The sequence below is a fragment of the Mercenaria mercenaria genome, chromosome 18 (genome assembly GCF_021730395.1).
Source record: "Mercenaria mercenaria strain notata chromosome 18, MADL_Memer_1, whole genome shotgun sequence".
Taxonomy (NCBI): domain Eukaryota; kingdom Metazoa; phylum Mollusca; class Bivalvia; order Venerida; family Veneridae; genus Mercenaria; species Mercenaria mercenaria.
In genome coordinates, this window is record NC_069378.1 from 38,932,872 (window position 1) to 38,948,158 (window position 15,287).

General features: G+C 36.8%; 1 protein-coding gene across 1 annotated transcript in view; it reads right to left on the minus strand.

The window, feature by feature from the left end:
• Positions 1–15,287, minus strand: part of LOC123537764 (ankyrin repeat domain-containing protein 50-like) — a 41,821-nt gene that overhangs the window by 25,132 nt on the left and 1,402 nt on the right. The window contains exons 2-3 of the mRNA XM_045321544.2: positions 11,980–12,078; positions 5,272–5,370 (exon numbers count right to left, since the gene is read on the minus strand). Of these exons, the coding sequence (XP_045177479.2) occupies positions 5,272–5,370; positions 11,980–11,982 (102 nt within the window). The 5' untranslated portion in view covers positions 11,983–12,078. The remainder of the gene's footprint in view (positions 1–5,271; positions 5,371–11,979; positions 12,079–15,287) is intronic.

The window sequence follows — 15,287 nt, forward strand, 5'->3', positions numbered from 1 at the left end:
TCAGAGTTATGGGACTTGATCCTATCAACTAGTTTTATAACCCCGAAGACACATGTGAAGTTTCAAATCAATATCTGCATTATTTTTGGAGATAATAACTTGCATGTAAAACTTTAACCAAAATTTTCTAAGTCTAAAAGGGGGCATAATTTGCTCAAAAAACATGTCAGAGTTATGGGACTTGACCCAGTGAGGTTGGTAATTGATCTAGAAAAAGAAAAAATAAGTTTTAAATCTATATGCCTTTTAGAAATAGTTGTATGTACTTGCACGCAAAACTTTAACCAGAATTTTCTAAGTCCAAAAGGGGGCATAATTTGGCCAAAATGAAAGTCAGAGTTATGGGACTTGCTGCTATCAACTAGTTTTATAACCCCGAAGACACATGTGAAGTTTCAAATCAATATCTGCATTAGTTTTGGAGATAGTAACTTGCATGTAAAACTTTAACCAAAATTTTCTAAGTCTAAAAGGGGGCATAATTTGCTCAAATAACATGTCAGAGTTATGGGACTTGACCCAGTGAGGTTGGTAATTGATCTAGAAAAAGAAAAAATAAGTTTTAAATCTATATGCCTTTTAGAAATAGTTGTATGTACTTGCACGCAAAACTTTAACCAGAATTTTCTAAGTCCAAAAGGGGGCATAATTTGGCCAAAATGAAAGTCAGAGTTATGGGACTTGCTGCTATCAACTAGTTTTATAACCCCGAAGACACATGTGAAGTTTCAAATCAATATCTGCATTAGTTTTGGAGATAGTAACTTGCATGAAAAACTTTAACCAAAATTTTCTAAGTCCAAAAGGGGGCATAATTTGCTCAAAATACATGTCAGAGTTATGGGACTTGACCCAGAGAGGTTGGTAATTGACCTAGAAAAAGAAGAAATAAGTTTCAAAGCTATATGCCTTTCACTGATGGCTGTATGTACTTGCATGCAAAAACTTAACCAAGGTGTGACGCCGACGCCGACGCCGACGCCAGGGTGAGTAGAATAGCTAGACTATTCTTCGAATAGTCGAGCTAAAAACCAGGCTTTCAACATTAGACCTCTATGGCTCTATAATACAATGCCAAGCTTCTTGCTATACACCAAGTTTGGTGACAAAAGTTATTTGTCTAGAAACCATTTTTCTATTTTCAGTAACAACAACCATGACATTAACTCAAATCGCTCCCAACCTAGGCCTCCATATAAGCTTGCTATACAACGAGTCTGGTGGCAACGTAAACCATTTTTCTATTTTAGATAATAGCAGCCATGGCATTAACTCAAGTGACTGCAATGTAGGTCTTCATATGAGCTTGCTATATATTATGTTTGATAGAAATAACACTGTTTTCCTTGTAATAATGAACTTGACCCCTAAAAGCAATCCAACTCTTTCCATTCCCTGTAAGCTATCTACATATCAACATAAATCATGGTATCTTTTTCTTAACAAGAGTTAGTGAGTGGGAATGATTTTAGGTCTTTACATAGGCTTTTATGGCCCCAAACTGTGTTTCTGTTATTGTAACATTTGCCTCACAGGCAACCTCAACCTTTCTCTCCTGGTAGACTACCTGAGTACATACTTTCACTATATCTCATTCTTTACTAGAGTTAGTGAGTGGAAATCATTGCATCTATTTTCTTATAATTTGTCCTCACGACATCTCATTCCATATCAGAGATATTGAGCAGAAATCATTCTTTCCATTTTTCATACATTGACCTCGCAATATCTCATTCCTTATTAGCAATATTGAGCAGAAATCTCAAAACTAATAATTGGGAAAATACTGTTTGACCCATGACATCAAACCCCAAGGGCAGGGCCTTTTTTCACCCCAGGGGCACCACTTGAACAAATCTGGTAGAGGAACACTAGGCAAGGCAACATACCAAACATCAAAAGCCTAGGCCTTGCAGTTTCAGGCAAGATGATCTTATATATTGTCTATGTAAAACTTGAGACCCTCTCCTCACCCCCACCCCTCCCCATGGGGCAGGGCCTCTTTTCACCCCGGGAGCATAATATGAATAATTTTGGCAGACCACAAGACAATGCAACATACCAAATATCAAAAGCCTAGGCCTTGCAGTTTCAGACAATATTTTTTTTTTCCTATATAAATCTACTTGTATGTAAAACTTGAGACCCCGGGGCAGGGCCTGTTTTCACCCCAGGGTTATAATTTGAACAATTTTGGTAGAAGACCAAAAGGCAATGCTACATACCAAATATCAAAGGCCTAGGTCTTGTGGTTTCAGACAAAAAGATTTTTTTTTTAAATCCTATATAAGTCTATGTAAAACTTGTGACCCCCAGGGTGGGGCCTCTTTTCACCCCAGGAGCATAATTTGAACATTCTTTATAGAGAACCATTAGATGATGTCACATGCAAAATATCAAGGCCCTTCGCCTTGCAGTTTTGAACAGGAAGATTTTTAAAGTTTTTCTTTTTGATTGCCAAGGCAACCAGAGTGCTGCATGGAATTAAATTATTTGAACAATTTTGAAAGGGGGCTTCCCAAGGATCATTCCTGTGAAGTTTGGTGTAATTCTACCCAGTGGTTTTCAAGAAGAAGATTTTTTTAGCAAATGTTGATGGACGCACGACTGACGACAGATGATGGACATTGAGCAGTCACAAAAGCTCACCATGTGCCTTTGGCTCAGGTGAGCTAAAAAATCTGGAAGTTTTTTCAACAACTGACTGTTACTGCACGACATTTAATTACAAATGTAACTCCAAAATGAATTTACTTGAAAAGTTAAATATATCTGATAAAAAATTTCTATATTTCAGTGAAAAATGGGCATATATCTTTAACATCAGTACATAACCTTGACATACCTTGTCATGTATGCTAACATCAGTACAAGTAACCTTGACAACATCAGTACAAGTAACCTTGACAACATCTGTACAAGTAATCTTGACATACCTTGTCATGTATGTTAACATCAGTACAAGTAACCTTGACATACCTTGTCGTGTATGTTCACATCAGTAGAAGTAACTTTGGCAACATCAGTACAAGTGACCTTGACGTACCTTGTCATGTATGTTAACATCAGTACAAGTGACCTTGACAGCATCTGTACAAGTAACCTTGACATACCTTGTCATGTATTTTAATATCAGTACAAGTGACCTTGACATACCTTGTCATGTATGTTCACATCAGTAAAAGAAACACTGACATACCTTGTCATGTATGTTAACATTAATACAAGTAACCTTGACAACATCTGTACAAGTATACTTGACATACCTCATCATGTATGTTTACATCAATACAAGTAACCTTGACAACATCTGTACAAATAACCTTGACATACCTTGTCAAGTATATGAACATCAGTAAAAGTAACATTGATATACCTTGTCATGTATGTTAACATCAATACAAGTAACCTTGACAACATCTGTACAAATAACCTTGACATATATGTTAATATCAGTGCAGATAACCTTGACATACCTTGTCATGTATGTTCACATCAGTAAAAGAAACACTAACATTCCTTGTCATGTATGTTAACATCAATACAAGTAACCTTGACAACATGTGTACAAGTAACCTTGACATACTTCATCATGTATGTTCACATCAAGAAAAGAAACACTGACATACCTTGTCATGTATGTTAACATCAATACAGGTAACCTTGACAACATCTGTACAAATAACCTTGACATACCTTGTCATGTATGTTAACATCAGTACAAGTAACCTTGACGACATCTGTACAAGTGACCTTGACATACCTTGTCATGTAAGTTAACATGAGTACAAGTGACATTGTAGGTGGGCCGGTGGTCTAGTGGTTACATGCTTTACTGTCAATCCAGAGGTCTGGGGTTCGAATCCTGGTCCAGGCACTTGGAAATTTCTGAGATGCTCTTGTGTGTCATCCACCTAAGAGGCCTGTACTGGTTCTTCCCAGGAAAGATGGCTTTGCGTGTATCGGTGCTAAACACCGGGAACGTTAAAGAACCAACTGTCTATTGGTATAGAGCTAGGCTAAGTTAGCTGGACAGGCTTGTATCTGAAAAGGATTTCTCTCTATCTGTTCTGGGGGCTTTATCTCACTCTGTCCCTCTGGTCAGATCACTCTGTGTCTGTGCTAGTAGAGGATGAATTTCGCACCCTGTGTGGCTGTGTTCCTGCTATGTAAAAACCTTTGAACGTGTTTATCATGAAAAGGGCGCTATAAAATCTTGTATAATAATAATAATGTCAGTAAGGGACAGGAGTGAAAGGCAAAGAGATACTGATGGTTGGCTGCAATAGGGATCACCTACTTGGCATGTCTAATCATCCTATGAAGTTTCAACATTCTGGGTCATGTGGTTCTTAAGTTATTGCCATTTTCAGGCCCTTGTGACTTTGACCTTTGATCGAGTGACCCCAAAATCAATAAGGGTCATCTACTCTACATTTCCAATCATCCTATGGAGTTTCAACATTCTGGGTCAAGTGTTTCTCAAATTATTGATAGGAAACTATTTTCCATGTTCAGACCCCTGTGACCTTGACCTTAGCTCAAGTGACCCCAAAAACAATAAAGGTCATCTACTCTACATGTCCAATCATTGTATGAAGTTTCAACATTCTGGGTTGGGTGGTTCTTAAGTTATTGATCAGAAACGGTTTTCCATGTTAAAGCCTCTGTGACCTTGACATTTGACCAAAAATTTTACGGGTATTTTACTCTGTAAGTCCTATCACCTTATGAAATTTTAAGGTTCTAGGTCAAATAGTTCTCCAGTCATTGATAAAAAAATTAAGTGTGACAGAGAGATGGCCCCTGCGACCTTGACCTTTGATGGAGTGACCCCCAAAAACAATAAGGGTCATTTACTCTGTAAGTCCTATCAACCTATGAAGTTTGAAGTTTCTAGGTCAAATGGTTCTGAAGTTACTGACAAGAATTGGATTTCCATATTCTGGCCGCTGTAACCTTGATCTTCTAGGTCAAATGATTCTCCAGTTATTGGTTGGAAATGAATTGTGACAGACAGATGGAAGGATGGATGGACAGGGCAAAAACAATATGTCTCCCCCAGAGGAGGGGTGGGGGTGGGGAGACATAATGATAATAATAACATCAGTACAAGTACCCTTGACATACCTTGTCATGTATAATAACATCAGTAAAAGTAACATTGACAAGTAACCTTGACATACCTTGTCATGTATGTTAACATCAGTACAAGTAACCTTGATAACATCCATATAATGTTAACATCAGTACAAGTAACCATTAATATACCTTGTCATGTATGTTAACATCAGCCCCAGCTTCTATCAGTATTTTGACAATTTCATCTTTTCCTCTCCAAGACGCTACATACAATGGTGTTTGCTGAGCCTAAAATATATATATTCTATATTTCAAAATCAAATAAATACTGTAATTGTCAGATAATAAATAAAACAGTTGACCTAGTTGAACATTGCTCATATAAGTTATAAAACAATATTTGTATGTTAAACACAGACCACTTTTTCATACAAAATACAATTTCAACTGAACTTATCCGTAACATTAGGCTGCAAAAAAGTTTCGTTTAATGTTTCAAGGAAGGGTAGGCAGGGCATTATTTTTATTTTGTTTTAACAACACTGCATGTGTGGGAATTTGTCTTGCACCTCAAATGTTTCAACATTGTTCTCTGTACAGTTTTAACAACAAAAGTACAGTAGAGAAGTGCTGCAAGAGACTGCATGACTGACTATTTCAGTGCTGATTAGTGAAATGTGGCATTTCTGAGGTAAACAAGAGAACCATGATGGCACTATAATGCACACCTATCTGTGGCATTTCTAAGGTAAACACAAGAACCATGATGGCACTATAATGCACACCTATCTGTGGCATTTCTGAGGTAAACAAGAGAACCATGATGGCACTATAATGCACACCTATCTGTGGCATTTCTGAGGTGAACAAGAGAACCATGATGGCACTATAATGCACACCTATCTGTGGCATTTCTGAGGTGAACACAAGAACCATGATGGCACTATAATGAACACCTATCTGTGGCATTTCTGAGGTAAACAAGAGAACCATGATGGCACTATAATGCACATCTATCTGTGGCATTTCTGAGGTGAACACAAGAACCATGATGACACTATAATGCACACCTATCTGTGGCATTTCTGAGGTGAACACGAGAACCATGATGGCACTATAATGCACACCTATCTGTGGCATTCCTGAGGTGAACGTGAGAACCATGATGGCACTATAATGCACACCTATCTGTGGCATTCCTGAGGTGAACAAGAGAACCATGATGGCACTATAATGCACACCTATCTGTGGCATTTCTGAGGTGAACACAAGAACCATGATGGCACTATAATGCACACCTATCTGTGGCATTTCTGAGGTGAACAAGACCATTATGGCACTGTAATGCACAACTATCTGTGGCATTTCTGAGGTGAACATGAGAACCATGATGGCACTATAATGCACACCTATCTGTGGCATTTCTGAGATGAATGATTGAACCATGATGGCACTATAATGCACACCTATCAATTACAAGGTCAAGGTCACAGAGACCAAATTTAAGAACATCTCATTCAAGCATGGATTAACATACCAAGTCTGGTATGTGTATGTGTTTTAATACAAAGTTATTAAGTTACAAGGCACTTATTTCTAAATTAAGAGCACATAACTCTGCAATAAAAAGTCTGAACCAACCAGTACTCTAACTTTATATAGATCATATGGGCATTTCCCTCTCACTTATTTTGGTGGCAATGTTTTTTAGCGAATCGGAACAACCTGGTGGAGGGTAACACAAGAACCATTTCTGTGAAATTATTTTAGAACTGGGCCACCAGTTTCACACAAGAAGTTTCCACTACATACATATAGGGAGGCCATGTTTTTTGACAAATCAGAATAATTTGACCAACCTTGGTAGAGATACCTTAAAATACACCTAAAATTTGAAAGTAACATCTATGTTGTACCACAGAAAAGTGGTTTTGGTTTTTCCTTACGGTCAGTTATAAAAAAATTATAATATAAGTTATTTATAGTAACAACAAAGGGAAGTCAATGCTGGATAGTGAAATTGGGTACATCTGAGAAAGCTTGAGCTGTAACTGTAGTGTTTAATGACTCAAACGTGGATGAAGATATTGGACAATAGCTTAAGTCTCACAACATTAAATCAGTTTATTACAAACATAATTCATGGAAAACTTCTGCAAAAGTAATGCATCATGTGTCATATCATGCGGCTAATAATTTGGAACAAGTATTTTAAGTTTTAATCAAATTTATTAAGTAATACTAGAGATACAGCAAAAGTGCATCACAACTTGAACCGGAAATTCTATTAGTAAAAAGAGGACATAATACAGAACATACTGGTGCCAGCATTATCAAACTTATTTTATATGATGTGAGTGATGATATGGAACAATCAATTTAAGTTTGATTAAATCAATTTAGTAACAACAAAGATATAAAAAGCATCAAAATTAAACTGAAATTCTAAGTAAAAAGGGGATATAACTCGTAAAATATTTGTGCCAGAGTGACTGACCTTGTGCCATATGATGAGGATGATGATCTGGAAAAACTAATTTAAGTTTTAATCAAATTCATTAAGTAATGACAAAGGTATAGTGAAAGTGCATCACAATTAACCTGAAATTCTAAGTAAAAAGGGGGGCATAATTCATGAAATATTGGTGCAAGAGTTGTGGCCCTTGTATCATATGATGTGGGTGATGATGTAGTACAACTATGCTCAAGTTTCAATCAAATTCATTTGGTAACAAGAGGACCATAATGGTCCTGAATCGCTCACCTATCTCCACATGACCCAGTGTTCAACTGAGTATGACATCGTTATTTCTATTATTTGACATAGTGACCTAGTTTTTGAGCACATGTGACCTAGATATCATCAAGATAAAAAATTCTGACCAATTTTCATGAAGATCCATTGAAAAATATGGCCTCTAGAGAGGTCACAAGGTTTTTCTATTATTTGACCTAATGACCTAGTTTTTGAAGGCACGTGACCCACTTTTAAACTTGACCTAGATATCATCAAGGTGAACATTCTCACCAATTTTCATGAAGATCTCATGAAAAATATGGCCTCTAGAGAGGTCACAAGGTTTTTCTATTCTTCGACCTACTGACCTAGTTTTTGACCGCACATGACCCAGTTACGAACCTGACCTAGATATCATCAAGCTGAACATTCTGACCAATTTTCATGAAGATCCATTGAGAAATATGGCCTCTAGAGAGGTCACAAGGTTTTTTCTATTTTTAGACCTACTGACCTAGTTTTTGACCCCACGTGACCCAGTTTCGAACCTGACCTAGATATCATCAAGATGAACATTCTGACCAATATTTATGAAGATCTCATGAAAAATATGGCCTCTACAGAGGTCACAAGGTTTTTCTATTTTTAGATCTACTGACCTAGTTTTTAACCCCACGTGACCCAGTTTTGAACTTGACCTAGATATCATCAAGATGAACATTCTGACCAATTTTCATGAAGGTGCATTGAGAAATATGGCCTCTAGAGAGGTCACAAGGTTTTTCTATTTTTAGACCTACTGACCTAGTTTTTGACCCCACGTGACCCAGTTTCGAACCTGACCTAGATATCATCAAGATAAACATTCTGACCAATACTCATGAAGATCTCATGAAAAATATGGCCTCTAGAGAGGTCACAAGGTTTTTCTATTTTTAGACCTACTGACCTAGTTTTTGATGGCACGTGACCCAGTTTCGAACTTGACCTAGATATCATCAAGATGAACATTCTGACCAACTTTCATAAAGATCCCATGAAAAATGTGACCTCTAGAGTGGTCACAAGCAAAAGTTTACAGACGCACGGACGGACGACAGACGACGGACACTGCGCGATCACAAAAGCTCACCTTGTCACTTTGTGACAGGTGAGCTAAAAACAGAGATAAAGTGAAAGTGCATCAAAATTTTAACCTGAAATTTTAAGCAAAAAGGTGGATAACTCATAAAACACAGGTGTCACAGTTATGGCCCTTGTGTCAAATGTTGAAGGTGATGATGATGAACAATTATTTTAAGTTTGAATCAATTCCCTTCTGAAATAATAGAGATATAGTGAAAATGCATCAAAATTAACATAAAATTCTAAGTAAAAAGGGGGCATAATTCATGAAAAATTGGTGCCAGAGTTATGGACCTTGTGTCATATGATGTGGGCGATGATGCAGAACAATATTTTAAGTTTGAAGCAAATCCATTTAGCAATAACTGAGATAAAGTGGAAGTGCACCAAGACATTAACCTGAAATTCTAAGTAAAAAGGGGGGTATAATTCAGGAAATATTGGTGCCAGAATTATGACCCTTGTGCCATATGATTTGGGTGATGATGAGGAACAACTATTTTAAGTTTGAAGCAAATCTATCAAGTAATTACAAAGATAAAGAGAAAGTACATCAAAACTTTAACCGAAGTGCAGACGCGGAAGGACGCCAATGCCGAGTCGAGTAGGATAGCTCTCCATACTTCATATTTGAGCTATTTATAGTAACAAACAAGCAGGCCAAGATGGCCCTAGGTTGCTCACCTGAGAAACACACCATAACAGTGTAAACATGTTTGACATAGTGATTTCATGGAAAAAAAAATATTCTGACCAATTATCATTAAAATTGGAGCAAAAATTTTGAGTATAAATAAGTATTTTCTTTGATTTGACCTAGTGACCTAGTTTTTGACCCCCAGATGACCCATATTCGAACTTGATCTAGATTTCATCAATGCTATCATTCTGACCAAATTTCATTAAGATCAATTGAAAAATACAGCCTCTATCGCATACACAAGGTTTTTCTTTGATTTGACCTAGTGACCTATTTTTGACCCCAGACTACCCATATTCGAACTCGGCCTAGATTTCATCAAGGTTATCATTCTGACCAAAATTCATGAAGATTAATTGAAAAATACAGTCTCTATCGCATACACAAGGTTTTTCTTTGATTTGACCTAGAGACCTAGTTTTTGACCCTAGATGACCCGTTTTCGAACTCGGCCTTGTGTGACCTTGACCTTAGACCTAGGGACCTGGTTCTTCCACATGACACTCCGTCTGATGATGATAAACAACTATGCCAAGTTACATCTAAATCTCTCCATGCATGAAGAAGGAATGCTCCGGACAAAGTCATTCTTGAATTTAACCTTTGACCTCTAAGTGTGACCTTGACCTTAGACCTATTGTTCTGGTTCTTGCGCATGACACTCCATTTTATGATGGTGAACATTTGTGCCAAGTTACATCAAAATCTCTCTATGCATGAAGAAAAAATGCTCCAGACAAAGTTTGCGGATGCCACCCGCCCGCCAGAGGTGTTCCAATAATACGTCAGGGTTATCCCCGGGTGCTGCACCCGGCTTAAATATCTTAGCAGCCATAAAATTACAATATACAAATTGTCATGCACACATCTTATCACGTGTGAAAATAACCAACCGATAATTAACTGTTTTGATCATGCCCAGAAGCAAAATTGATAATATAGCCCGAAATGTCGTCAAGGACAGTGTTACAATCGGCTCATTTTACCGCCAACTGTCAAATTGTACTTTCGTTTTCATGCACGGCATTTTTTTTGCAAACCATACAGCGGAAACACACCAGGTTCAAATACTTGTATACATACAAACACATTTTATATTGCATGTAATCAATTTTGACATTAAAAAAAACGATATGGGTCCTCCTCAGGATTTAGTTAGATGCATGACTGTGTTATCTTGTATATCAAGTAACATAGATAGCTTACTTTTCCATTGCATTGATATAACATGGACAGGATTAAGATTGACAAAATTGGTGTTCAGAGGACAATTTCACTCTATAAACAGATTGTTTACCTTGTGTAAAGAGTCTCTATATATTCCCAAAAAGAACTTTATCACTAATACAGCAAAAGAGAAAGAAAAAAAAGTGTTATCTTTTATAGATTTTCCACTTCTTTCAATGTCTCTTTTTCTGACCAAAATTTTTTATCTAGCATGCATTAGGAACATGCTGGTTTCGATAGAATGCATCTCGTGTACACTGAAATGCAGTTGAGTAAAAGAAAACACAATAATATTATGAAAGGGCAAGAGGAAAGAAAGAGATTAGGACTATTAACATTTGGACTACATGAGACCTGTGTAGATTTACATTTGATTTTATAGAGATCAGCCTATACACATATCTAGAAATCTGGAGGCCATGTTTCTTATGGATAATGTGAATAATTAATGGATAATGGATAATTATCATAAGGATAATGTGAATAATTAATGGATAATGGATAATTATCATATGGATAATGTGAATAATTAATGGATAATGGATAATTATCATAAGGATAATGTGAATAATTAATGGATAATGGATAATAATCATAAGGATAATGTGAATAATTAATGGATAATGGATAATGGATAATTATCTTGGTAAAGGGTCCCATAAAGAAAACTGGCATCAAATTATTTTGAGATTGGACCTATTTTCACTATACATTATATATTGCAAAAATTGTCCTTGGGCTCTGGGAGCCATCTTTTTACAAAATAAGAGTAATTTTGACAATTTATGTAAACTGTCACCAAAAGCAACATTTGTTTGAAATTTTATTTGAAATCACTCCAGTTTCTGACAGGAAGATTTTAGTAAGTTCCACTTTTGGGGAAAGTGACAACCAATACTGGTCATGTTTATTACAAATCCACTTTATTTGAAGACTTAGTTGGTTGAAGATCAACATAAGAATATTTCCATTGAATTATTTCGTAATCAGAGCATTGGTTTGGAGAATTTCTAATTCTAGCTCTGCCAGCCCCTATGTGCAGCTTAGCAGAACAGAACAAAACTTACCTGTACCCTGTGACATACACTGTTGTTTGAGAACATCTTACCATTGATTGTGAGTTAACATTAGCACCATATTTCAGCAATATATTCACAATGTCCTTCAAACCGGCCCTGCAGGCAATATGTAAAGGTGTTCTGTCATCCTAAAACATAAAAAAAATCAGACACTGTTGCATTTTTCAAGTGTATATTGACCACCTACTGTTCTTAAACATATGATCCAGTATTTCTCTTGAAAATAACAAGAGCTGTTGGAAGGACAACACCTTCAAAATACAAGAAACTGAATGAGGAAAGAGAATGAAACGTTTGTAAAAAACAAGAGCTGTTTTCAAAACAATGGCCTGTTGGAGGTAAGTGGGTTATAATTTTGTATGCTGTGGCCTTTATCTTTGACCAAATGACATAATGAATATCAGAATTATCTACAAATTATGGGCAACAATTTGAAGAAGACTGATAGCTGAAGCGTTCATTAATCATTGATCAGAAACTGTTTCAAGTCTAGAGGAAACTGTCAGTAATCTACTGACCACAGGTAATCAGCTGGATAACCAGGCACGTGTCCAGGTGGGGGGGCCAGGGGGCCCGGGCCCCCCCAGCTGGCTGCCTAGTTACGATTTTTATTACTATGGGCCCCTCAATTAACAAATTTATACACCAGCGCAACTGGCTTGATTTGACAGCAATACACAGGCTAAAGAGCCATAAAACCGTGTCCGGTAGTGGAAATTAGCCCCAGGCATGTCACAGGTAAAAGTTTATCTGTGCATGCTTCATTGATTGCTTGATCGGTACATGTACTTGATTGTGTAGTGGAGAAACTATTATGTTTTTTACTCTTTGGAAGTGTTATAAAATGATCAGAACATTGTTGGTTTTGTTAAGTAAATCTTAAAATGAATCTGAAAATTGAAACATTATGATGGTTGAATTTTGTTTCTACATTAAGGCACATTCCCCAAATTTATTAAATTGATAGATATTTATCCTATCTTTTTATTTTACAACAATTATGAATTTGAAACTACTGTATCAATTTTACTCTTTTGGGTCTAATAACCTTACTTAAAAACTCTCATAGTTTTAAAAGTAGTTTCTCAGTAAATCTCAAAAAACGCATCTAAAACTCGTTACTTATGAGGGGGTTTATACATAAAAATATCATTTAATATGTGCTGTGATGTTATAGTTTGTACAGTCAAAGAAGTATAAAATACACATCTATTTATTTTTATAGATCTTTGGTACAGTTAAGAGTTCATTGTCATTTGAAATCTATGATGTAAATAGTAATTGTCATAATACTTCGTTTGTTTTGTTGGAAATCTAAAAACATTTGGCCATTTTGCAAATAGGATACCCTTAATAATTAGACTAGCCACTAGTTTCTATGATTTTTTTCTCTTTTTTATGTTCATAGAGACAAAAGCCAGTCTATTCTAGAGATTTTCTAAGAGGACTGATGTTAAAATTGTAATATTGGACATAGTATATAGACTGGCTCAGTTCACTACATGAAATCATAAAAATGTGGAAAAAAAATTATCATAGTCTTGGAGCTAGTCTTCTTAATAATCATCTTAAAACTTCAACATTTTTTTCAACTGGGTATCATACAGAAAAATAAGTCCATACACTGTGACTGTACAGTCATACATATATTGAAAAAGGCTTGATGAAATGATTAAAAAGTAGACTTTTCCTTAAATATATGATACATTCATGCATCCTTAAAGGTGTTTCAGGTAGCAGGAAAATGCATCTATTCATGTGCCATATTAAAAAAATTTCGCAATCGGGAGGGGATACCCCTCCCGAACCCACCCCAGTTTGGGCCCCCCCAGCAAACAAATCCTGCACACGGGCCTGATAACTGTAATTATTGGGTAGAAACTGTTCAGTGTGGAGGTCACTATGATCTTGACCTTGACCAGCAAAACAATAAGGGTCATCTACTGACCACAGAATTCTTTAGTTATTCTGCAGAAACAATTTTCAGTCTTGAGGTTATGAAGTCTGAAACTAGTAGTAGGCCAAAGCGTTCTTATTTCATACAGCGAAAATCACTGTCAGTCTAAAGGTCAATATGACCTTGACATTCATACCCCCCTCCCCCCCCAAAAAAAACAATAGGGGTCACTTACTAACCACAGACATTAATTCATCCTATAAAGTTTGATAACTTAAGGCCAAAGGGGTCATCAGTTATTTAGAGGAAACCGTTTCCACTCTCAAAGTCACTGTTACCTTGACATCTGACCTTCTAACACCCCCACAAAAGAACAGGTGTCGCCTACTGCCAACAGGCAATCATCCTATGAAGTCTGAATATTGGAAGACCAAGCACTCTCTAATATTGACTGGCAACCAAACGGTCTTCTGTTTGATTTTTGAAGTTTACTCTATATACATAGAAGAAAAAGAGACCACGCCCCCTGGTGGCAATGTTTTTTAGCAAATCGAAACTAGAAGATGCTTTTGTAAAAAAGCGCAAGTCTCCCCCAATGCAAAGTCGTATAGGCAAGAAGTCAATAGGGGTCAGGAGCGAAAATCAAAGAGACACTGATGGTTGGCTGCAATAGGGATCATCTACTTGGCATGTCCAGTCATCCCGCTAAGTTTCAACACTCTTGGCCTAGTGGTTCTCAAGTCACTGTTCAGGCTCCTGTGACCTTGACCTTTGATCAAGTGACACCAAAATAAATTGGGGTCATCTACTCTGCATGTCCAATCATCCTATTAAGTTTCAACTTTCTAAGTCAAGTGGTTCTCAAGTTATTTTCTGGAAATGATATTACATGACCAGGCCCTGTGATCTTGACCTTTAATAGACTGACCCAAAAATCAATAGGGGTCATCTACTCTGCATGTTCAATCATCCTATGAAGTTTCAACATTCTGGGTCAAGTGGTTCTTAAGTTATTGATCGGAAATTGTTTTCCCTGTTCAGGGTCCTGTAACCTTGACCTTTAACAGAGTGATCCCAAAATCAATAGGGGTCATCTACTTTGCATGTTCAATCATCCTATGAAGTTTCAACATTCTGGATCAAGACGTTCTCAAGTTATTGATCGGAAATGGTTTTCAAAGTTCAGGCCCCTGTGACCTTCACCTTTAACGGAGTGACCCCAAAAACATTAGGGGTCATTTACTCTGCATAACCAATCATCCTATGAAGTTTCAACATTCTGGGTCAAGTGGTTCTCAAGTTACTGACCGGAAACGGTTTTCCATGTTCAGGCCCCTGTGACCTTGACCTTTAATAGAGTGACCCCAAAATTAATTGGGGTCATTTACTCTGCATGTCCAATTATCCTATGAAGTTTTAACATTCTGGGTCAAGAGGTTC